This window comes from Mesoplodon bidens, assembly GCF_964165515.1.
Source record: "Mesoplodon bidens genome assembly, chromosome: 5".
In the NCBI taxonomy this organism is placed as follows: domain Eukaryota; kingdom Metazoa; phylum Chordata; class Mammalia; order Artiodactyla; family Ziphiidae; genus Mesoplodon; species Mesoplodon bidens.
Window position 1 is genome coordinate 126,048,643 of NC_138161.1, and position 26,980 is coordinate 126,075,622.

The 26,980-nt window shown below is 38.4% G+C and overlaps 1 protein-coding gene across 4 annotated transcripts in view; it reads right to left on the reverse strand.

Annotated features, from left to right (window-relative positions):
* Window positions 1-19,855: 19,855 nt before the first annotated feature.
* The window catches only part of MME (membrane metalloendopeptidase), a 100,769-nt gene continuing 93,644 nt past the window's right edge, over window positions 19,856-26,980 (reverse strand). For 2 of the 4 annotated variants that reach the window (XM_081234601.1, XM_081234600.1), the window contains one exon: window positions 19,856-21,485. In XM_081234601.1, coding sequence (XP_081090727.1) covers window positions 21,386-21,485 — 100 coding nt within the window. In that variant the 3' untranslated portion in view covers window positions 19,856-21,385. Of the gene's footprint in view, window positions 21,486-22,417; window positions 22,547-26,980 lie in introns of all 4 variants that reach the window. The other 2 variants (XR_014015878.1, XM_081234599.1) reach the window with 2 other exon arrangements.

Consider the following 26,980-nt stretch of genomic DNA (forward strand, 5'->3'; position numbering starts at 1 on the left):
CAGCCTGGTATGGCATGTTGCTTGCTTTGGGGGTGGGGTGAGGGGAATTACAGTTCATGATTTTAATAATCAAATACCCAGGGATGAGTATAAAATGTGATCTTCTAGGAAGAACAGCAAATTATGCTCCCATTCTCCTTTTCCCCCTTTCCCTCCCTACCCCATTGAGCATAAAGGTTTTCAAGTAACTTTTCTTGAGCTTTTACCAAAGCTTCTATATGAGATACTAACACACCTGAAGTAGAGTACTTGTCTCCACAGGACAGTCGCATGGAGTATCCAACATACACATCAAGTGTCTATCACACGAAGGAAGACCATGGCAAGGGGCTCTAATGGAGAAATGAAACATGGTGAAATCCAGAGTAGCTAAAGGGTAAAGCCTGAGGGTATTCGAGAAGATGTCACAGAGGAAGAGACATCTGAGCTTGTGTTAAAGGATAAGCAAGAATTTCCCTAGTAGAAAAAAGTATTAGGTAGGAATTTCAAGCTTACAAGTAGCTTGAATCAAAAAGGAGTGGTGAGCAGGTAGTTAAAGGTTACACTCCCAGCTAGAGGCACCCAATTCTAATTGAAAAACAAATGAAAACACAGACGTATTTGTTTTAGACTCAGCCTGTGGACTGCTAGTTTTCAACCCTTGGGTTAAAGATCAAAGGGCATAAGCCCACAGTTAACAAACCCCTTCTACCACTCAGTGCTTCAAATTGACGTTTTTATAGCCTTTTTCTTAAAAGATGAGCAGATAGTCTGATACCTGAGAAATCTTAACAAAAAAGATAAAGACTAAAACACACACACACATTTTAGTCTTTAGATAAAGACTAAAAATAGACAACTTGAAGAAACCAAAACTATGCATAAACATGAAAACATAGAAAGGAAAATTACCATTAATATCCTTAGAGAGATGAGAAAAGATATTACATCCTTGAAGCACGAGCAAGATGCTATTATAAAGAACATTTTAAAAAAAAACAGAAATTAAAAAAAAGTGGTAGCAGATAGAAGAAAAGTTTAAAATTAATGCTATAAAATAGAGAAAAGCAGATTATTAGTTTGTTAGGACTGGCATAACAAAGCACCACAGATTGGGTGGCTTAAGCAACAGAAATATATTTTCTCAGCTCTGGAGGTTGGAAGTTGAAGATCGAGGTGTAAGCAGGTTTGGTTTCTTCTGAGGCCTCTCTCCTCAGCTTGTAGGTAGCCACGTTCATGTTCACATGGCATTCTCACTTTATGTGTGTCTGTGTCCTAGTTTCCTCTTCTTATAAAGACACTGGTCAGATTGGATTAGGGCCCACCCTGATGACCTCATTTTAACTTGATTACCTCTTTAAAGACCCTGTCTCCAAATACAATCACTTTCTGAGGTGCTGGCAGATAGGACTTTAACATATGAATTTGAGGGATCACAGTTCAGTCCATAACATAGACCAAAAAGACTTAGAAATGGAAAACTGGAAAGAAAAGTAAAGAATGGTGGAGGATAGGTCAAGAAAATCCAATACCTGAAAAATATGAGCTCCAGAATAAAAGAACAGGGGAAAAAAGAGGAAAGTAAGTCTTTTTTTTTTTTTTTTTTTGCAGTACACGGGCCTCTCACTGTTGTGGCCTCTCCCATTGTGGAGCACAGGCTCTGGACGTGCAGGCTCAGCGGCCATGGCTCACGGGCCCAGCCGCTCCGTGGCATGTGGGATCTTCCCAGGCCAGGGCATGAACCTGTGTCCCCTGCATCGGCAGGCGGACTCTCAACCACTGCGCCACCAGGGAAGCCCAGAAAGTAAGTCTTTAATAAAGACATTTAAGAAAATTTCTCAGAATTGTGGGACCCAAGTTGCAAGATTAACAGGTGCTATGAAAATGCAAGAAAATGGATGAAGATAGACCCATACCAAGGCAATTATTTAAAAAAATTAGAATATGGAGACAAAGGGAAGATCCTATAGAAATCTAGAGGGGAAAGCACAGGTCATATACAAAAGAGTAGAAATCAGAACACCTTCAGATTTCTCAAAAGCAACATTGAGAGCTAGTAGAGCAATGCCTTCAAAAATTTGGTGAAAAAATTATCTCTGAGTATGAATTCTACATTAGATAAATTATAAGTCAAGTGGAGAGCAGAATAAAAGTATATTCAGATAAGCAAAATCTCAAAATTTTATCTTTTAAGTACTTTTTCTCAGAAGTTCACCAAAATTAGAAAGTAAACAATGAAAGATACAGATAGAATAGTGGTTCTCATCCACGCTGTCCATTGGAATCAACCAGAATGGTTTAAGAAACACTGATTTAGGGGCCCTATCTCCAAAAGTTCTGAAATAATTCGTTTGGATGAGGCCTGGGCATCAGGATTTTTTTAAGTTCCCCAGATGATTTTTATGTACACCCAAGGTAGATATGGAAGAAACAAGAGATAGGAAGGGAATTCCCCATGGTGATAGAGAAGGGATGCTGGGACAAAAGTTCTACACTGAGAATAGAGTGAGACCCACTGGAAAACTCCATGAAAATTTTCTTCAAATAGATGAAGCAGAAATAATATCTACAGCAAGGGATAGGGAGGAGATTTGGACACCTGGTAGAAAGTTTGGTATAGAGTTAGTGATAGGTACAGAGGAAAAAAAACAAATATAAAAAGAAGAAAATTAACACCATGGATGCAAAAATAGGAAGGAAGGAAGCATTATCAGAGTTTACTGCATGACTCAGCTGTGAAAAGAGTTTACATAAAAACTGAATTTTGGGGGGTGAGGGGGAAAGGAAGTGTACAGGTGTGCAGTGGTGGGTGGGTTGTGAAAGGGTTGTGTTTACCTATCGTGGGAAAACAAGATATAATTGTTAAAAATACAACATCAAAACGTATCAGCACAAGTGTGCTATTTAGAATGCTAAACATTTTGAAAATGGTTGCTTCTGGAGAGTGAGGAATAGGTTGGGAGGCTAGGGGATTGCTGGTTTTCATAACAAGTTTTATGAAAATATTTGACTTCTTAAACCATGTACATTTTTAACTTTTATTAAAGTAAAAATTAAAAAAATATAAAACCCCCAGGACTGAAAAAGAAAAAAAAAGATAAGACAAACTGCTGAGGGATGACAAAGACAAAAATGAGAACAGAGAAAAACTAGATCATGCCTTGGTCTAAACCTTGACATCAAGGAGAACAACCTGAGCTTTCTACAGAATCTCTTTGAGCTGAGCTATCAATATAAAAGACTTATGTTAGGATGAAAAGAGATGTAACTTTTTTCAGGGAATAGCCCTGTTAACAGATTTCCTTTAAGGTCAGAGGATTTTATCAGAGAGTAAAGCCATCTAAAGAGAGCAGACAACCCAGTATTTAATCATCCAACTCTTCATTAAATAAACATTTATTGACCATCTGCACTATCCTGGATGTTAGATCTAATGGGAGCAATGGTTAATCCCCTTTTGGACATCAATTTAGTGGGGGAATAAAGTAATCCTAGAACAGGATGGTGGATACTGTAACAAGGGAAGGATATAGTACGATAGATATATTTAAGAAGGTCACAAAAAGATATGACTGAATTGGAAATTATTCAAAAGGACTAGATCAATGTGCTACTAAACAACGAATGGATCACTGAAGAAAGGAAAGAGGAAATAAAAAAATATTTGGAGACAAGTGAAAATAGAAACACAATGATCCAAAATCTGTGGGATGCAGCAAAAGCAATTCTAGGAGGAAAGTTTATAGCAATACAAACCTATACAAACGTTACCTCAGGAAACGTGAAAAATATCAAATAAATAACCTAACCTTACAACTAAAGGAACTAGAAAAATAAGAACAAACAGAACCCAAAGTAAATAGAAGAAGTCATAAAGATCACAGCATAGAGACTAAAAAAATTAGAAAATTCAATAAAACTAAGAGATGGTTCTTTGAAAAGATAAACAAAATTAACAAAACTTTAGCCAGACTCATCAAGAAAAAAAGAGAGAGGACCCCAAATAAATAAAATCAGAAATGAAAAGGAAGTCACAACCAACACCACAGAAATACTAAAGGATCATAAGAGTTTACTGTGAACAATTACACGGCATTAAAATGGACATTCTGGGAGAAGTGGACAAGTTCCTAGAAATGTACAATCTCTCAAGACTAAACCAGGAGGAAATACAAAATATGAACAGGCTAATTACCAGTAATGAAATTGAATTAGTAATTTAAAAACTCCCAATACATGAAAGTCCTGATCTTCACAGGTGAATTCTACCAAACATTTAGAGAAGAGTTAACACCTATCCTCTTAAACTATTCCAAAACTTTGCAGAGGAAGGAACACTTCCAAACTCATTCTATGAGGCCACTATCACCCTGATACCAAAAGCAAAGATACCACAAAAAGAGAAAAATTACTGGCCAATATCACTGATGAACAAAGACACAAAAATTCTCAACAAATTACTAGCAAACCAAATCTGACAATACATTAAAAGGATCAAATTTATCCCTGGGATTTATCCCAGGGATGCAAGAATTCTTCAATATCTGCAACTCAATCAGTGTGATACACCACATTAACACACTGAAGAACAAAAATCATATGATCATCTCAGTAGATGCAGAAAAAGCTTTTGATAAAATTCAACATCGCTTTGTGATAAAAACTCTCCTGAAAGTGGGCATAGAGGGAACCTACCTCAACATAATAAAGGCTATATATGACAGACCCACAGCTAAAGTCATATTCAAAAGTGAGAGGCAGAAAGCATTTCCTCTAAGAACAGGACCAAGACAAGGATGTCCACTCACCACTTTTATTCAACATAGATTTGGAAATCCTAGCCACAGCAATTAGAGAAGAAAAAGAAACAAAAGGGATCCAAATTGGAAAAAAAGAAGTAAAACTGTCACTGTTTGCAGATGACACAATAGTATACATAGAAAATCCTAAAGTTGCTACCAAAAAACTACTAGAGCTCATCAATGAATTTGGTAAAGTTACAGGATACAAAATTGATATACAGAAATCTGTTGCGTTTTTATACACTAACAATGAAAGATCAGAAAGGGAAATTAAGGAAAGAATCCCATTTACCATCACATCAAAAAGGATAAAATACCTAGGAATAAATCTACCTAAGGAGACAAAAGACCCATACTCCAAAAACTGTAAGATGCTGATGAAAGATATCGAACATGACACAAACAGATGGAAAGATATACTGTGTTCTTACATTGGAAGAATCAATATTGTCAAAATGACTATACTACCCAAGGCAATCTACAGGTTCAATAAAATCCCTATCAACATACTAATGACATTTTTCAAAGAACTAGAATAAATAATTTTAAATTTTGTATGGAAACATAAAAGACCCTAAACAGTCAAAACAATCCTGAGAAAGAAGAACGAAGCTAGAGGAATCATGCTTCTTGACTTCAGACTATACTACAAATCTACAGTAATCAAAACAGTATGGTACTGGCACAAAGACAGATTTCTAGATCAGTGGAACAGGATAGAAAGCCCAGAAAAAAAACCCCATGCACCTATGGTCAATTAATCTACAACAAAGGAGGCAAGAATATACAATGGAGAAAAGACATCCTCTTCAATAAATGGTGCTGGGAAAACTCACAGCTACATGTAAAAGAATTAAATTAGAACATTCTCTAACACCATACACAAAAAAATAAACTCAAAATGGATTAAAGACCTAAATGTAAGGCCAGATACTATAAAATTCCTAAAGGAAAACATAGGCAGGACAGTCTTTGGCATAAATTGCAGCAATTTTTTTTTTTTTGGATCCGTCTCCTAGAGTAATAGAAATAAATACAAAAATAAACAAATGGGACCTAATTGAACTTAAAAGCTTTTGCACAGCAAAGGAAACCATAAACAAAATGAAAAGACAACCTACAGAATGGGAGACAATATTCACAAATGATGTGACTGACAAGGGATTAATCTCCAAAATATACAAACAGCTCATGAAGCTCAATATCAAATAAAACAAACAACCCAATCAAAAAATGGATAGAAGATCTAAATAGACATTTCTCCAAAGAAGACATACAGGTGGCCAAAAGGCACATGAAAAGATGCTCAACATCGCTAATTATTCAAGAAATGCAAATAAAAACTACAATGAGGTATCACCTCACACCAGTCAGAATGGCCATCATCAAAAAGTCTACAAATGATAAATGCTGGAGAGGGTGTGGAGAAAAGGGAACCCTCTTACACTGTTGGTGGGAATGTAAATTGGGGCAGCCACTGTGAAGAACAGTATGGGGGTTCCTTCAAAATCTAAAAATAGAGCTACCATATGATCCTGCAGTCCCACTCCAGGGCATGTATCTGGAGATAGCCGTAATTTGAATAGAAACACGCACCCCAAAGTCCATTGTAGCACTATTTACAATAGCCAAGACATGGAAGCAACCTAAATGTCCATTGACAGATGAATGGATAAAGAAAATGTGGTATTTATATACAATGGAATATTACTCAGCCATAAAAAAGAATGAAATTTTGCCACTTGCAGGAACATGGATGGATTTGGAGGGCATTATGCTAAGTGAAATAAGTCAGATAGAGAAAGAAAAATTCTGTATGATATCACTTGTATGTGGAATCTAAAAAATACAATAAAACAGTGAATATAACAAAAAGCAGCAGACTCACAGGTATAGAGAACAAAATAGTGGTTACCAGTGGGGGGTGGGATGCTGGGCAATACAGGGGTTGGGGGAGTAGGAGGTACAAGCTACTGGGTTTACGATAGGCTCAAGGATGTATTGTAAAACACGGGGAATATAGCCAATAATTTTGTAATAGCTATAAGTGGAAGTACCTTGAAAAATTGTATAAAAAATTTTTTTAATAAAAAAACATTAGTGATCCATGGAATACTGAATGTGGCAGACACCACAGAAATCATTAATTTCAATTCCTTTCTCTCTAGCCTTTAATGTTTTACTCACTTATTTTCTCACAGATGAGAAAAGGGAGCCCAGACAGGGTGATTCTCCCAAATCCACAGAGCCAGTTAGGGACACATCTTGATCAACAGCACAAGTCTTCTGTCTCCTGACACAGCTTTTTTTTTTTAAGGTGGTTTATCACTGCCCACAACAGTTTATGGGTATAACTTGAAAAGGCCAATTAAATTCTGAGTTGGAACTAAGTTAAGATGTAATTTCAGCATTTCAACAAGGGTTTCAAATGAAATAATGAGAAAATAAATTTAATCTCTCAGCTCTCATAAAATTAGGACCAATATTGTAGAATGGGGGCTATTCTGAATCCTTCCTAACTCTGACATATGTTATAGACTACACTTCAGGGTATACTTCACAGAGTTGAGGGGATCAATTGTTTAAGGGGACACCAGATTATAACCAATATGTTTTGGGCTGTTGCTTTCAAAATGGCTGTTGTGGAAGAGACTGAAAATACTCATGAATATTGATGAGCTCCCTATATTTCCCAGTCTTCTATTTGACTAGTTCTGGTCAATAAAATGTGAGTGAAAATTTTGGCTCTCACTTCTAGGCCTGGGTGATAGTGTATTCTGTGTATCCTCCTCAGGCCCTCTCTCTACATCCCCATCCCCCAACCCCCATCCATGTGGTGGGAAGCAAAGAATTCTAAGACAGTGGGTAAAAATACAAAAAGGAGCCAGGTAACAGTCATGGGTAAGAGAAGAGACACCCAGTAAAACTGCCCAGCTCCAGTGGATTTCATGTGAAGGAGAAGTTCTGTGATTGTGCTCTCCAGGTTGGGGAGTGTTTGTTACAGTGGCTCATATTAATTACCTAGACACATCCAACTGTCTTTTAAATTTTAGTTATGTATTCATTTGACTATGATGACCTAGGAATTAATATGAAGTGGTGGCTTTAGAGGATATGAGAAAATTTCTCTAATATAATTCTCTTTTGTCATATTAAATGCAGATTTCCAGACTATTGTGTAGTTTGTAATGTAATATTGCACATCTAAAGTTTAAGTCCACAGTTTTTTTCCTCAGTAGCTATTATTCCCACATAGACTGCACAGTCCCTGAGGTTGTATGATATAGTTTCTCTGGTCATTCAAATACAGATATTTAAACCTTTGTGTCTTCCTTCCAGAGGCTGATGACTTTATAATGACTCCTTGTATTTGTTTGCACACAGACTAACCTGCTGTAACAGAGTCCTCTTCTTCACCCCCAAATGCTCTGATTCAAACAAGATAGGAGTTTATTTCTCTCTCATTAAATAGTCCAGAATAGGCCCAGAGTGAGGTTGCCCAGGGGCCCAGGCTCTATCCATCTTGTTACTTTTCCATCCTAGGTGGATTCTAGCTCATCAGCATCACGTCTGTATGTCTGAGTCTGCACCATGGAGTGCAAGCAATCTCCTTCCTAAACTACATGACCCAGAAATTGTATATATGGCTTCTGTTCACATTCTATTTGCTGAAAAATAGTCATATGTCCACCCCTGGCTGGAAAGTGTGTCTCAAGATGAGTAGCCATGTGCCCAGACAAAACTCAGAAATTCTTTTATGAAAAGGAAGAAGAGGAGAAGGGACATGGGAACACAGCAGCTTTTACCTAACCACATTGGGACCTTTGGCCATGTTTCAGTATCAGAAGGGATCTGTTTGCCATATTTTGTACTGTTCTATAGTAAATACCCTTACAAATGAGAAGCATTGACGTTCCCTGAAATTAATCAATACCTTTATCATACAGCAATCTTATATTTTTTTCCCATTATTAAGGGATGAAGACATGGAAAATATACTTTCCTGTGATATTTTTTAAAGTGTCATTCTGTGAGCCTCCACTGTATTTTCCCTCGGATTTAAGCAGTTCTGGAAGCAGGAGACTAGCCAAAATATTTCTTACTAATCAATCAGGATGGGTGCCAGCTGTAAACAGACGGCACACCCATATAGACACCTATCAGCTGACTGTTAGCCCTGTCTAGGATGTGGAAAGCTCAACAGGAGTTTGTTTAGAGTGAAGTGAAGAGCCTCATAGAAATAATTTACCCTCAGGGAAGTGGGAGTCGAGATTCAAAAGTTTGGCTTGGAAGAAGGGAGATTGTGCATTGTCTGTCACTCAGAATGTTGTCATGAGTTCAAATTTTAAGTCCTAAGTCAAGGGGTCTGCAATAACAGGGCAAATACTATATAGATAGCAACTATATTATATGGCATCATTATATATATATATATGTGTATATATATATTTTTCCCTCTTCCCCAATAAAAATAAAAGTCTTTGTGGGATGTGGGAACACAAGATGTCAATAACATGGTAGTTGATGCAATGGAAAGGTTCCATGCTGGAGTCTTTGGCAGTAACAAGAGACAGAGCCCTTCAGTCAGATGACAATGTCCTCAGTGTCTGGCTCAACACTCTGAGAGCTGTATCACTGGGGACACGGCTGTGCCTTTGTGGGGGTTAGCAGCAGCAGCCCCCTCTGTGATCATAGGAGCATAGCTGCTGCATAAGGAATTGGCATTAACAGAAGCCTTTGCAGAAAAGTGGAGCCAGAGAGAATTCTTGAGTGGTCAAGAGTACTGAACTTGGTTTGACATGGTACATGTGTGAGGTCCCTATAGGACTCTCAGAAATATTTGAGAGGAAGTTGAGGGGATCAGGAATTTGTTCCTACATGATGGATGGGAGTGAAGACAGGGAGACTGTTTAGTGACACTTCCTGTGACACTTTCTCTACCATCTCTCCCTGTTTTATAAATAGGGACCTCACAGCTAATGTTCTTGATCTATTTGATCTAGGGCTTGAGGCCTTATCTGGTAGAGCTCCAAACCTTGCTACCCTACCACCCTTGGTCTTTGTTATTGATTTGCTTGGACTATCAGAAGAGGGAAGGGCTCCAGCCTAAAACACTTTCTATTCAAGGAACAAATGATCCTGAGGCTGAAATTAAATGATCCTGTTTACTAAAGTATCCTCCCATTTCATTGAATTCCATTGTTTCTTCTGTTGTCTTGGCCACTCTTTGAGTACCATTTTGCTGGTTCTGATTCAAGGCTCTAGTGACAGAATGAGGACCATACTAATAAGCAAGTCTCCCTCATTCTAGCTTTTTGTCACAATTTTCTATGCTAATTATGTCTCCTTATCATTAGTCTTGCATCTTAATTTTAACCTCTTAATTTTAATTTGGCAAAATACCTTACCAGAGGAAAGAATGTAAAAGTCACTTTATAAAATGACTTAAGAAATGGTTTAGTATTGGATTAGTTGGGATGTATTAAAAGTATTTTAACAAGTGTGTTTTGTGGTAGAAGAATTAAGGACAATGGCATAAACTCAGCTCATGGTACCCAAACAGAAAAAAATTTGAGTGCTGTGATGAACTGGGTGCTATACCAAGCCCTGAAAGTACAATGGTGAGTAAAACAGATGTGAATTCTCATGTTGTTTACTAGGTCTCTTGTTTCATGTTAGTACAACCCCCTTTCTGGCAGAAAATCAGGCTTTAAAAACACAAATGCACTTCCAAGTTTAAACTTCTTTGTTTGGAATTCTAGATCCCTACAATTAGACCACAAACTACCTTGAGAAGCGAATTTTCTTCTGGTTAGTTTGAGACAACCCAACTGGCTCTTTGAAGAACTGTCCCACCTACCAACCATGATCCAGGTTGTTCTATTCTCTTGGAATTCCTGTCTTGCTACTTTCCCTGAGGAAGGTCTCTCCATCTTTAAAACCTAGCTCAATGATGCATCTTCCTAAAGCCTTTGCAAATATTTGCAAATAGATGTGGTCTCCTCATTGGAACTCCTTCAGCATTTGTATCACGATTAAATCCTATACCACAGTTATTCTGACTTAACTCCCTTAAATGACCATTAGCCCACACATTGCCACTGGGTGAATTAGAAAAAAGTACCCCTTCCTCAAGATACTTTAGTTTCATCTATTAGAATATTGTTGTTACATGTTAGAATAAAAAAAATACAGCCATCTGTGGAAAAAGTTACCACTATACAAATCTACTATATCTAAGACATGTGAGAAGTCCCCTAGATAGTGTTGGCCTTTAGATGGTCACTCTGGTTTTACTTACTAGGTTGTGATTTGCCATTGGTCATGGTCAGTGGTGTGCTGGTAAATTTTGAATAGCTGGCTCTCTGGGAAAATCAACCAATCAACCAACCAACCAACTAACCAACCAAACAACCCTGATTTGTAGTGTTGGCTGATGTCAGACTACCAAGATGACATCAACTGGCTTGCAAAAGCCGTGCAAATTTAAAAATGGGCTCTCGGGCTTCCCTGGTGGCGCAGTGGTTGAGAGTCCACCTGCAGATGCAGGGGACACGGGTTCGTGCCCCCGGTCCGGGAAGATCCCACATGCTGCGGAGTGGCTGGGCCCGTGAGTCATGGCCGCTGAGCCTGCGCGTCCGGAGCCTGTGCTCCGCAACGGGATAGGCCACAACAGTGACAGGGCCGCATACCACAAAAACAAAACAAAACAAAACAAAAAAATAAATAAAAATGGGCTCTCATGAGCTAGTAAGAGCTGACTCCTGCACATCATGGGTTGGGCTTTGTTCATTCATTTTTGCTATCTACAGAACTCAATAAATATTGAAGAAGCCCTAAGTAACATAAATATGAAACTTACAGGTATTGTACATTAAAAAATTAGGAACATTCTTGGTATTGCTACCAAGGACAACAGCACTTGCCAGTGTAACTATTTCTTTAATATTTGAGCATTGGGGCAACATATCTTTTTTACGACACACTTCTGAGGCTGAAGTACAGAAGTTCCTGAGAATATAGCAATTCATTAGCTTGCCTAAGGTAAAAATAATACCTATAAATAATCATTCAGGAAAATGCAACGTGCCAAGTACAGTAAAATCTTAAGGTTGCTTTGTTAGTACTTCCATGGTCCTGGGTTTCTATTTTCTCAAAGCTTTGCCCAAACAATTTATATTTTAGCTACTTTAGTAGATAAAGCTATAAATATTTTCCTGGCATATTAATGCTTATACAAGTAAGGTCCTCTTTGGGGTTAATTAGTTTGCATGCTGAGATGAAAGGTGGGTGATAGGCAAGGCTCGTTAAGTGTCAAATACCTAACTTCTGTAAGATGGATTATGTTTATTTTATAAAGGCCAATGTTTTAGTCTTTGCATGAGTGAATCAATTATGTCTACTCACATTAGTTGAAAATACTGGTAACTCATATCTAGTTATCTCAAACTGGTGGTGTATCCATATACTTCACAATATAATAACAGATAAGTAAAGAATAATAAATATTTTTGACCAACTTTTTATAGTTGCATATATTTTACCATTAGAAGATAATATCTAAGCTTGGCATAATTTTCAAAAAGTTTAAATAATTCTGAAGTATTATGCAGTGAATATTTATTTATATCGTGTATTTTCTACAGCTGCTGCAACAAATTACCATGAAGTTAATGACTTAACATAAATTCATTACGTTACAGTTCTGTAGATCAGAAATCGGACAGTGGTCTCCTTTGGCCAAAATAAAGGTCTTGGCAGGGCTGGTTCCTTTCGGAGGCTTTAGGGAAGAATCTGCTCCCTCACCTTTTCCAGCTTCTAGAGGCTGCCTGCACTCTTTGGATTGTGACCTGCTTCTTTCATCTTCAAAATCAGCCACAGCTGGTTGTTTTCTCACATCACATGGCTCTGACTTCTACCTCTCTCTTCACTTTTAAGAACCCTTGTGATTACATTGGACCCACCTGGATAAGCTGGGATAATCTCACCTTAAGGTCAGCTGATCAGCAACCTTAATTGCATCTGCAAGCTTTAATCACCTTTTACCTCGTGCCCTAACATATTCACAGGTTCTGGGAATCAGGATGTGGATATCTTTGAGTGGGGAGGGGGGCATTATTCTACCTACTACATAATCACATGACAAAAATACATGTACATTTTTACACTTTACTTCTGAGCAAACTAAGTTTCAAAGGGGTTAAATAGCTTTCCCAAGATCTCTGGGCCAATGTCATTTTCTGAGCAAAGTAAAGGTACTTGCATAAACTGTTTTCCCCCAAATTGTCATCTCGCTGAAAACTTCACTTTTTTTTTTTTTTTTGCGGTACGCGGGCCTCTCACTGTTGTGGCCTCTCCCGTTGCGGAGCACAGGCCCTGGACACGCAGGCTCAGCAGCCATGGCTCACGGGCCCAGCCACTCCGCAGCATGTGGGATCTTCCCGGGCTGGGGCACGAACCCGTGTCCCCTGCATCGGCAGGCGGACACTCAACCACTGCGCCACCAGGGAAGCCCTCAATTTTGTTTTGAGTGTGCTGCTTTTGCTTTTTTTACTTTTGAAGAAATCCTCTGCTATTTAAAGGATTGCACATTTTGTGCCTTTTCTGTTTCAAGAGTGTCTAGTGAGAAAAATGATTCAACAGGGATTAAGTAAGCGACTCACCTAGAGCAACAGAACAGACAATATGGTAAAAAGAAAAAAATAAAATTCTAGTCTTTAAGCCAAAAGTCCTCATGTTTTTAAAGACCTACAGGCTTAATCAAGATATTAAACTTCAATGTGGTTGAAAATACAATTTGCTGGCAACTGGTACAATACCCTTTCCAGAGAGGTACAGTGATTATGACCATTCTGAAGAGGAGGAAATTGAAGCTTAGAGGAGTCAAATGCTTGCCATGTAGCCATGTGGCTGGTCTTTGCTTTGACCCTGCGTGTCCCTGGGTCTATATGGATCACTCCGGATTCAAGGTTTTCCATGACACTGTGCCCTAGTTCCACACTCTGATATCTTTCACCATCTCCAAAAGGTTCGATTTGCAAAACATTTCAACTGCCTGCCTTCTGGTTTGGAAAAGGGCTTGATCTTTACTCTGATTTTAATTCTGAGTCAATGAAAATGCAGAGAAATTAGTTATTTGCTCAATGCAGTGACTTAGCAACAGGACTGGAATAAGAGTAGTATTCTAAATTCCCAAGAATAGAAACAAACGTTATCCTATCACCCAACTCCTAGCAAATGCAAGAAATGCACAGAACTTCTTTCAAAGTAAAATGATAATGCATAAACTTTGAGAACAGCATAAGATACTTGAAAAAATTTAAAAAGCTTTTCTTGGTATAAGACATGTCAAGAGCCAACTGTGAATAATGAACAATTGTGTCAATCTCAGAGTGCATACTCCTCTTGGCTGTCTCCTACCAGAATTAGCATTTCTACCTAGACTAATTTGGTTCTTGCTCTTTAGTTGCCTAATTTTGTATATGAGGTGTACACAGCAATATTTCCTTATCTCCTTCTTCAATTGTCAAAACCCCATCCATACTGTCAAATGCAACGTGTTACTTCCATCGGATGTCTTTGCCATACTAGGAAATTCTCCTGAATTCTCAAATTGTGTTTTCTCTGTATCTCTTGACACATCACACATTCAGCTGTATAATGTGTCTGTGTACATTTTAATGTCTCTACTAAATTAAAAGCCCAGCTGTTTTCATTTATTTTTATCTTCCAATGACCCCAGTAGAATATAATCTTCTAAGGACTCTTTTATATGTGATATAGTGCATCACACATAAAAGGTGCCAAACATTTGGTCAATGAGTAAGTGAATGGGTATAGTGGACAATTGTAGTGCCAACCAAAAATATCAGTTTATCTTGTTTTTCTTTTCTAGCTATTTTTATTTTTCCTTTTAATATAGTACCTTGAACATAGCAGATGCTCAGTGTGTTCACTGTTATAATTGTTTAAAACACTAAACATCCTTTTAAAAATAACAAAGGCTTATGTAAAGTAATAAATTAGAAAATATATTGTTTCTTATAAAAGGTATGTTTTGGGAATTATTAGCTACAAATGAGTTGATTCTGATAGGCTAAAATGCATTTTTTAGTGACATAGAAAACTCTGACAGTAAATTTATATAGATTTTGGACTTCAACATACCTTGATTTGGTCCCTTGTCATTTACTATCTTTGTGAATCTGGGCAAATCAGTTAACCTCTCTGAAACTCAAATTCACCATCTGTAAAATAGGAGTACTAACATTAACTCACAGGAAAGTCACATTAAATGGAAACTTTATACAAACAACCTAAATCATGGGCCTTACTCACAATAAATAAAATGTATTATTTCCTTCCTTCCCACCCTTTATTATTTTTATTTTTTTTTTGCGGTACGCGGGCCTCTCACTGTTGTGGCCTCTCCCGTTGCCGTCTCCTCTGGACACGCAGGCTCAGCGGCCACGGCTCACGGGCCCAGTTGCTCCGTGGCATGTGGGATCCTCCCGGACCGGGGCACGAACCCGTGTCCCCTGCATCGGCAGGTGGACTCTCAACCACTGCGCCACCAGGGAAGCCCCACCCCTTTTTATTAAAAACTTTTTTTATTAAAAATTAAATCTAAGTAAAATGCATGATATCTTCATTTTGGTCAAACAAAATTAAAATTGACACATTTGAAATTTAATATGCACAGTGTAATCCAAACTGAGATGTTTTGCAAAGCTTTTAAGAAATATCTAGTATAACTTGGTGTTTTGGACATCTGTGTCTTTTCCTTTCTCTTCTAGGAATGGTGCTTTTCTTCTTCGGGGAAACTGCCCTTCTCCTACTCTGTAGGGGATCAATGATCATAATTTCTACAACCTTCTCACTTCCCCATGGCCTATTCACATGGGTAGGCATGTTTCCAAAATGGGCTAATTGGTTTTTCTCCAGGATTTGTCAAAGGTACTGCAGTTAGAGGCTGTGCTTCCCCTGGGAAGGAAGCAGAGAATCTTTGAGCCTGTCATGGTTGACCAGCATGGCTTCCTTTTGGAGAAAGTCAACCGGCAATCATAAAGTAGACCACATGGAAAGAAGGCCCAGTTACTCTTACTTGCCCCAAATTTAGTTATGGGGATCAACACAATCTCCAGTTTTGGCTAAACTAGCATGAGTTTGATTTTCACATTTGTAACCAAAGTCAAATATAAGCAGTGAATCGCCTAGAATTAGCTGTATCCTGCTCCCTCCTCCCTGATCCACCTCTAAACGTTAGCATCTGACCCCCAGGTAAATCATGGTGCCTACCAGGTGGAGCATTTAGGTCTGATCACTGTATAATTTACTGCTTTCTGTTTCACAGTCATAGACTGTATCCTTAAATTTTGTCAGTGTTTGGCAAATGCTAGGGTTTTGTATGGAGGGAGACCAATGGAAGAGTGTGGCTGGATCAGTTCAGCCCTTTAGCATTTTCAGGGGTAAAAGAACCCAAACAGACCCCTCTAGAGTACAGGCTCTGTTCTCATAGAACCACTTCGAGTAGTCAGTGGGAAGTCCGCCAAATCCCTCTGCCCTACGTTAAGCTGTGTGTATAAAAGCCACCCCATAAATCTGAGATCTGGCCTGTCGTGGGGTGGGGGGGAGGCTCCTGACCCAAATTCTCTGCCCTGAATTCCTTGAATCTAAGTAGACTGCGATACCAAAGTGAATAGCTTCTAAAATAAATCAACACAGCTTAAACCCAGGGGAATTCTATTTCTCTTTTTGGTCAACTTTTCCATCATTCCCTCCCTTCCATCTTTTCTCCCATGCTTCCTCTTTTCTTCCAAAATGACATTTTAAAAATGGTTCTAAAAATGTATTGTTTTCACATTATAGAAATATTTAAAATTCAGGAAAGAAGGGAAATAAGAATCACCTGTAATATCACCAGAGATATTCCCTATTAATTTTTTGCATATATTCTTCCAACTCTTTTCCTATGCAACAGTATTTTAACATGATTGAAATCATTATGCATACTCAGCACTATGTCCTTTTCATACTTTCTTTGAACAAATCTGAACATTTTCTGCTGTTTAGTTTTTTCTTTGATATCATGGATAAAGCTGCTGTGACCATCTTGCCATTACATCTTTGACGACGTACTGTAGGGAACATAGAGCTTGGATAGCATATGTGTTGAAGGATTAACACCAAGGTAATTGATAATATAGGTGACCCCATTTTTGTCTTCTGGATGTAGAGTAAACTTTCAGGATGCATTATAATTTGAGATGATCAAGTCAGAAATGACAGCGAGTGTACTTACAGAAGTGGAATCAGATGTTAATATGCCTGATAGACCTGAAAAAATTGTTAGTTTTGGCTAGAAAGGAAATCCAGAAGTATAAAAATTAGTCACAATGGCTGAACTTCGTCTTTCTTCACTGCCCAGGATGAGAGCTCAACCTTGTTTCCAGCAAGAGCCAATGCTCATTCTTCTGCCAGACTTCACTTGCACAACCTAGAGGATCTGCTTTATCAAACAAAATAGAAGCAGTTTGGCTATGAGGATGAAAACGCTAGTGGAGTTTCTCACTGTTTTAGAGGAAATGCAAAAAAAAAAAAAAAGGAGTTGAAATTAAGAAAACACTGTTAAAGAATAGAATGCAATAAACATGTGCCACTTGGACACCAGTCACATGTGGCTCCTCTCTTCACCTGATCAACCAAAAGTCCCCAGGCACAGTGCACAAAAACAGTTTTGGCTCCCGCCTAAGTCATGTGATTATGCCTGTAATTTCCTATAGCTTTTGGCCACCTTTTTTTCTTAACTTTTGAAAACAAATCAGATCAGAAAACTGTGGTATCTTTGCAAGAATGGGGTGGTGAAAACAAGAAAATATTGGTCAAATAGTTTCTATCATTCTTTTTTTTTAAATAAATTTATTTATTTTATTTTTGGCTGTGTTGGGTCTTTGTTGCTGCACATGGGCTTTCTCCAGTTGTAGCGAGCGGGGACTATTCTCTGTTGCAGTGCGCGGGCTTCTCATTGTGGTGGCTTCTCTTGTTGCAGAGCATGGGCTCTGGGCATACAGGCTCAGTAGTTGTGGCACATGAGCTTAGTTGCTCCGTGGCATGTGGGATCTTCCCAGACCAGGGCTCAAACCCGTGTCCCCTGCATTGGCAGGAGGATTCTTAACTGCTGCACCACCAGGGAAGCCCTATCATTCATTTTTAAAAGATTCAATTTGAAGCTAGCAGGAAGTGTAAGGTTACAGAGATAAAAGCTCCATTTGGCCTTAACATTTTTCAAGACATAAATGCTGTGAGGATTTACATGGGGGGTGGTGGGGTGGGAGGGATGGTGGTGGGGAGGCTGGAACAGAGCCGACTAGGAATAAAAGCAATAGTATGAAAAATATTTGATTTTATTTTGCATTTTTAGACTGGAACCTGATAAAACTTCCTGATTTTCCATCTTTGGCAGGGTGGAGTCTTATTTCCAAACTAACAGTTATTGTCTACTTGGAGAACTACATCTGGGACAACAGGAATGATAAAGGTTTTTGAGGAAAACCTAACAAGAGCACAGACCCAAACTCGATGAAACTTTGGTCTTTGTTCTTTGGATTATAATGTGGTTTAATTGGACTCAGACATTTACATGGGAGTTTTGAGATTATTTTATCCAATGGGTCTTAACTGGGGAATAGATTAATACAGCACTGGACGTATTCTCCTTCTTTTACTAAGAACTACTAACAAAACTTAATTCTCTTTATTGCAAGTGGGGAAAGCAGAGGCCCAAGAGAAGAGATCAAATGTCCAAGGTCACTCTGTCATTAGTGGCAGAATCAGATTAGAATAAGAAAAGACTCTTCTCCCAGGATAGCGTCCTTTCCACCTTGCATCTAGAATTTACATAGACGGTGCAGCATGGAGCAGACACCTTACCAGTGATGTTGCCAAGAACTTTTTCTATCTTCATCCCTGAGTGACATCAGCTCCCAACCCTTGGGGTCTCAGCTCATTAACTCTTTTCTTGACCCAGAGTCGGGCATGGTTAGACTTAACGTGTGAGATCATTACAGATAGGTTTTAACTGATGGGATAACACCAAGTGATTGGGAGTGGTTATGAGAGACCATAACATCCCATACAACTCTACAACTGTGCCGCGTATACTTAGTGATGTCCGCACGCTTGAGGGCTGGGGAGGTATTGGTATTCTGACTTTGGTCTAGCCCTTGGCCTAAGAAAGTCTTATATTTCTGGAGATAAAAGATCCAGGCCCTGGAGAAACTGTTTTTTCCAGAAAACTTCACTCAGATTATTTCATAAGGATGGGAGCCAGATGTTTTATAGAGCTGGCAGTGGGGAGTCTAGTGTCTTTTTCTAATCTGTACTAGTCACTCTACAGTTCTGGTTCTTCAGCTGCTCTGACAGGATGGAAATTAAATAATTCAGAGATAGCTTTTCTCTTCAGCACTGGATGCTCCAACTATTAATACTACTTAGGAATGTCTTAAGTTTACTTTAAGGAAATAGACACATAAGTATACTTTGAATTATCCACAATAAAGGTGGTAGTGATAAAGGGGAAAAAGATAGTTTTATCCATGAATAGCTTGAAAGTGTATTTTCAATATTTATAATAATTTTAGGAAGGATTTGTGGAAATGAGTCCATTAAAATCTCAAGTACATAAAGATGATAATACACAAGGATGTTCATAACTGCACTATTTGTAACAGCCCCAAACTGGAAACTTCTCAAGTGGATCAACAGTGGAAGGGATGAATTGTAGTGTAGTCACACAACAGAATATTGTTCAGCAATGAGAACAAAGAATCCACAATCACATGCAACGATACAGATGAATCTCACAAACGGAAAGCTGAGTGAAAGAAGCCAGACACAAAAGAATACGTGCTGAATGATTCTATTTACATAAAAGACAAAAACAGGCAAAACTAATGGATGATATTAGAAGTCAGGACAGTAGCTGTCTTTGGAAGAGTGAAGTGGTAGTTGGGAGAAGGGGCTTCTATGGCGCTACTAATGTGCTGTTTCTCAGAAGTCCTGGCTACAGGGACATGTTCAGTGGGAGAAAGTTCATTGAGCTGTACACTTATGCTTTTAAATTTTGGTATATATGTTATATTTTATACCATTTTTAAAAAAAACATGTAAATGGACATTTTTCAAGAGGCAGGAAAGCCAACACTCATATTTTGGATGTTCCTTCATTTTCATGTTTTGTTAGGAAAAATAAGGATTTTGGACTCCTTTTGTAAAATATTAATCAAATAATGAAATGAACTAAACTTGCATACAGGACAGGAAAACAGAACATAAAAGCCTTAAGAGCTGAGTTGCTATTAGGGACTAGACCTCCCCCTCCCAGAACTCTAGATGAGTTAGAATTTTAGAAGCAAGTCCATTGGATGTGTAGAAGCCTCTCATTTCTGTTCAGAAATGTGGTTTCCAAAGCTAGACGGCTGGCACAATAAGCTTAGTGAGTAATGGCTTCACAATTTCAATTTATTATCAAAATATTTCCATCAGATGACAAACCTGAAAAGATAAGGAGATGCAGAGCTACATAGATGCAGTTTTGCCCTTTTATCATGGCCACCTTCAGGGACAGATTTAATTTTGAAAATCCTGCTTGTAAACCACAACTCTTAGGTATCTTTAGACCACTGTCCAATGGCAATTTTTAACCCAAAGTTTGTGCTTAAAGCTTTTCATCAATATGATTTATAAGTTTAAAAAGTCTCAAATCTTCATCTGTACATCACTTTACAGATCTTGGTTTATAACTATTTATCTTGGTCTGAAGCTTCAATATTCAATGATTACCTATAATAACAATTCCTTAGTCATAAGTGTAATTAATAATTAAATATAAAAATTATTATTTACACATTACTACAAATCCCTTAAAAAGACAAAGTTTTGAGAGACAGAGAACAAGAAATTGCTTAGAAAATTGCAGGGAGCCTCAAGAATCTCATTATCAGTCAAAGCAGGTACAACAAAAAACAGTTTTAGACACTCATTTTTGCCCTAAGAGTGCTTAAAATACAATGCGTTCAGAATGAATAACTGATGATTGGCAAAATTAGATTAAAACTACGTTAAGTCCCAAGGCCCCAATATGTATAAGAATTCTTTGGAAGAGTTTTGAAGGAGCATAAATTTTGCAAATAAGAGTAAAAATAAGTACATCGGCAACATGTTTTTAACTCTCACGTCACTGCTGTGCTTTTGGTGCCAACTGAATTCTTCCACCTCTTCTTTCTCCCTTTGATTAGAAATGCCAGTCTACACCAAGAGAAAACGTCAAACTGGCAGATCATATGAGAAACAGAAATGATTGGCAATATTCTCTTTAGAGATTAAGCATTATATACACAGTGAGAAGTGATTGATTTGACAGACGTTAGACCTCTCCTCCCTCCACATTTTTCCAGAGTAACCTAGCTTCATTTTTATTGCTCTCATCCCCATGAACTACCTCCACGTAATCAGTGACCTCTCTGGCCCTTTTTCTCTCAGACAGAGTTCCCCACTTCTGTGATGTGGGCAAGTCTAGCCAAGGACTGCACCGCTTCTTCAGAAGATTACCAAACCCGGCATTTATTTTCTGGATTCATGTATGAGTCCTTGCGGCAATGAAAGGCTTCTGAAAACTCAGGAGAGTTCTGCAAAGTCCCAATAATCCTGTGAAACAAACAAAAGTCACCATCAGCATTTGATACTCATGTCCATACCATGCAGGAGCTCTACAGAATTTTTTTATGTAGGCCAGCTGTGTGGGTTTGGAACTTTCAGTTTAAAAAAAACAAAAACAAAAAAACTGGTAGAATGAGCCCATTCCTTTTCATTAACAGAATGTTTAAATGGAGAGGTAGCAAACTACAGGAGTTAAAAGCAGATTTTGAAGACAGATTGCATGGTTTGAACCCTGGTTATGAGTTGTATTTATTTAGCTTCTCTGTGCCTCGGTTTCCTTTTTGGTAAAATGCATATAATAATATTACCTGCATCTTAGGCTTGGTATGGGGAGTCAATTTATAAACACTCATATGTGTTTGTAAGATAAGTGAATAATTCATATTTGGAATTGCAGTTATTTTAAGAAGAATTTGGTTAAAGAATAAAATTATGATTTCTTACTGTATCTTGAAAGGCTTCAAACAATACCTTTCAATATAATAGACTTTAAATAGATATTTGATTGAATAGGGAAGCTAACAATTATTTTCGTTTTTCCCAAAAGAACCCCATAGATATCAGAAACTGGATTCAGCCTGAAAGCGTTGGCAAAATGTCAATTTCCTCTTAACTCTAACCCCAGTAGGCAAAAACAACACTGTCCAGCCCATTACTGGCACCAAGCAGCATTTGAGGGGCGGACAGGTCAGTACAGTGATGCAGAGGTGATGTTTTCCCATCAACCCTGAACCAGCTCCTTCCCTTCTCTTCCCACTGGGACCATCCCACCTCAGCCACCTTGGGCTTACTGAGATCTCCCTACATGGTAGATGTGTGGACATGTATATGTCCTAGCGCTTCTCTCCCCTCTGACCCCTTCTCCACACAGCAGTCAGAGTGAGCTTTAAAATTTAAATCAAGTTCAGTCATTCTCTTACTTAAAACCCTCCAGGGGCTTGAAGGATATTCAAACTCCTCTCCATGGTCTCCAGCGTCCTTATGGCTCGAGCCTACCTTCCAGGCCTCCTCATGGTCTGTCTCTCCTCCTGTTCCTCATGAAGCTGAAACTACACAGATTCACTTTCCATTATGCAAACTCACCAAGCTCTTGCCCTCTTCTGGACCTGCTGTTCCTGCCAAGCACACTCCCTGCAAAGTTACTCCCTAGTGCCTACATGGCTAACTCTTTCTCAGCCTTCATGCCCCTGCTTCAACACACTTCCTCAGAGGTCTTCTTGGAATACAGTCCACGTGAGTCTCTCCCACCTGTGCTAGCCTGTCACAGCACTTATCACGATGTGCAATGATTTTTCTCTCCTTCTTTACTTCCTGACATACTCTCTACACTATAATCTCTATGAGGACAAAATACTGTGTATACCTTGCTCCCGGCTGCACCACCAAAGACCAGCACAGTGCTTTGCTTATTGCAGGACTCCGGAAGTAACGAATGAGCCCGTCACCTGGCCATGGTGATTATAGGCAGAGAGTAACAGGGCATTATGAAGAAAAACACTGCTCAGTGTTTTTGGTTTATTTGCTACTATGGACCAACCAGAGAGAGGAAGAAAGCATTTGCTTTCCCTATCTCCATTCCATGTCGAATTTCTAGAAGTTCTCCTTCCTACTGTGTCACCCATCACCACATCAGCTCTTTCTCAACTCCCCTATCCTTCAGGGAGGAAAACTTTTTTGGTTGTATGTTTTTGAGGACTCCTAGAGGAGTCTTAAAGATGGAAAGGAATCTCTCTGGTATGAAGGGCTGGGGGGTTGAGGTTGGGGAGGGTAGAGCAGAGGAATTTACATCTATTCGTCCACTGGCTGGAGAGGGAGAAGACTGGCCTCCCCAAGACTGAAGAGGGGCCCAGTAAAGGCAGGTTATATGAATTACAAGGACGTGCCTGTCACTCTGAGCAGGGCCCTGAGAGGACTTCTGATAGGATGGTACGTGGCTGTCGAGGAGGCTGAACGTCCAGAGGGGAGGTTCTTGCCTCCCTTGACCATGACCAATGGAAGGAAATGGAGCCACCCAACTTCCGATAGGGCGATCAGACTGCAAGGATGTCAGCACCCATCGCAGGCTGGGAAAGGAGGTTATTCCCTAATTTCTAGGCTCATGAGATACCTTTGGATTCCAGTATAACCCTAGAAAGGAGTACACTGAAAATGACTGAAATTAAATTTCTCACCTCTTGGCTTAGGGTGGGAGCCTAGAGTTTGAATTAATTTGATTAATAATAATAATAATAATAATGTGTCATTTCTTACACCTGAAAGTTCGAACAAGTTCACTTGATACATGGTCAAAGTGATCATATATGTAAGAATATAAAGATTTTAGACATCGGGGATTTATATTAGTACCTAGTCTTTAAGGTTCTAGGCTCACAGACTCTGAGTTACAGAGGTGCTTTGATTCATTTAATCTAATCCTCTTCCTAATTTAGGAAGCCCTATACACTGGCTGAGGGACAGTATTCTGGTGGTCTGACTGTTCCTCTAGCTGGGGAGCAAGCTCCCTGATGGACAGGGTAAGCATTTGAGGGTCATTGGCTGAAAGAGCTGCTCTTTTTTTTTTTTTTACTTTAATAACATTTTTTCAAGGGATTGTTGTCTTAGGTATCACCATATGGAGATAAATACTTCAGTAAAAATGTCCAAACCCAAGACTTAATTCTACATTTCTCTTAAAAATATTAAAGAAATTTAAAAAAAAACACACACAAACCTTAAAACAAGAAAGTCTTCACAAGACACCACTGGGATTTGGCCGTGCAGCAACACCCAAACTAATGCACACTCAGCCCTCTGTCTCCATTCCAGCTCCTCTCTTTCCATCCAAAAGCTTCCATTTAGATAATATGATTCTGAATAATTAGGTCAACAATGTACCAGGGCTTCACTTATTTTCCTAGGACTCTAATTAGTGTTTGGTTGTTTATAACATCAAATCTTTGGATGGATGACATAATCTATTTCAAAATGTGGATACATTACTAAAGTGAATCCCTTCACTAAGAGTGGGATCATATTTCATTAACATTTTTACATGAATTTCATGCTATATGAAAGCTATGTAGTTTTTGTGTTGTGTTTATAATAACAGAAGATAATAAAGGTTTTTATTGATTATTTCCTAAAGTAGGTTACTTGAAAATTTTACTTTAATATATAAAATATATACTGCTGCTGTTTTATCATACTACTGCTATTTATTCCCATGGCAAATAATCACTTGTATTGAAAATACCTAAGATATGTGGAGTTGAACATCATGTAACCAACAATGAACTTTATATCTGACAACTCCTGCTTGAATTTAACTGTTTTTTTTTTCTTTTTCATTACCGAATGAGCTTTTTACAATGAATGAGTTCTCTGACAATCTTTTGCTACGTCTCTTAAATAAACAACTGGGCTACAAGGTTAACCAGCTTCATTCATGAGTAAACTGTCCAATTTTTATCATTAACTGATGTTCAGGATTCTTTTAAAGTAAGGTCACATTGGTCTACACATGTTCCTCTAAAGATTCATGAAGAAATAAATGCCTGAATAGATTCCCAGGTATGGGCTAAAGATTAATAAGTGCTAATAGAAATTCTACAAGGCCCACCAAAATCCACACCATTTATAAAATATCAGAAACTAATGCTAATATTTAAGGAAAATGGAGGAAACATCAGTGTTTCAAAGAGGGTTTAGCTTAGGCATGCTAAATCATAGAATAATAAGGAACAAAATAGCCATATTACTTTAAAATGTCTAAATAAAACACTAGAAAGAATATTTTTTAAAAGTATTAGATATTAAGCTGTGGAAAACATTTCTAGCATTATTAGTGGTGTAGGTTCTATAAAGTGTCCTTTATTCTGACTGGAAGATGATCTCAAGCAATATAGGTATCTAAATTAGCACCATTACTATTCAGGTAGCAGACATTGATATCATTTTGTCTATTTGGACTTACTTTAAAAAATTATCAGGGACTTCCCTGGTGGCGCAGTGGGTAAGAATCTGCCTGCCAATGCAAGAGACATGGGTTTGAACCCTAGTCCAGGAAGATCCCACATGCCACAGAGCAACTATGCCTGTGAGCCACAACTACTAAGCTTGTGCTCTAGAGCCCATGAGCCACAGCTATTGAGCCCTCATGCCACAACTATGGAACACCGCGTGAGTAGAGCTCGTGCTCCGCAACAAGAGAAGCCAGAATGATGAGAAGCCTGCACACCTCAACGAAGAGCAGCCCGCACACCGCAACGAAGAGCAGCCCCCACTCACCACAACTAGAGAAAGCCTGCACACAGCAACAAACACCCAATGCAGCCAAAAATAAATAAATAAATAAATAAATTTATTTATTTTAAAAAATGATCAGACCCTTACATCTTATACAGAAATATTATATCTATACACCATGATCAAGTGGGGTTTATCCCAGGAATGCAAGCATTCTTCAATATATACAAACCAGTCAGTGATACACCATATTAACAAACTGAAGGAGAAAGACCATATGATCATCTCAATAGATGCAGAAAAATCTTTCGACAAAATTCAACACCCATTTATGATAAGAACCCTCCAGAAAGTAGGCATAGAGGGAACTTACCTCAACATAATAAAGGCCGTATATGACAAACCCACAGCCAACATTGTCCTCAATGGTGAAAAGCTGAAACCATTTCCTCTAAGATCAGAAACAAGACAAGGTTGTCCACTCTCACCACTATTATTCAACATACTTTTGGAAGTTTTAGCCACAGCAATCAGAGAAGAAAAAGAAATAAAACGAATCCAAATCAGTAAAGAAGAAGTTAAGCTGTCACTGCTTGCAGATGACATGATACTATACATAGAGAATCCTAAAGATGCTACCAGAAAACTCCTAGAACTAACCAATGAATTTGTTAAAGTAGCAGGATACAAAATTAATGCACAGAAATCTCTTGCATTTCTATACACTAATGATGAAAAATCTGAAAGAGAAATTAAGGAAACACTCCCATTTACCATTGCAACAAAAAGAATAAAATACCCAGGAATAAGCCTACCTAAGGAGCCAAAATACCTGTATGCAGAAAACTATAAGACCGTGATGAAGGAAACTAAAGATGATACAAACAGATGGAGAGACGTGCCATGTTCTTGGATTGGAAGAATCAATATTGTGAAAATGACTATACAATCCAAAGCAATCTACAGATTCAATGCAATCCCTATCAAACTACCAATGGCATTTTTCACAGAACTAGAACGAAAAATTTCACAATTTGTATGGAAACACAAAGGACTCCAGATAGCCAAAGCAGTCTTGAGGAAGAAAAACGGAGCTGGAGGAATCAGGTTCCTGGACTTCAGACTATACTACAAAGCTACAGTAGTCAAGACAGTATGGTACTGGCACAAAACCAGAAATATAGATGAAGGGAACAGGATAGAAAGGCCAGAGATAAACCCACGCACCTATGGTCACCTTATTTTTGATAAAGGAGGCA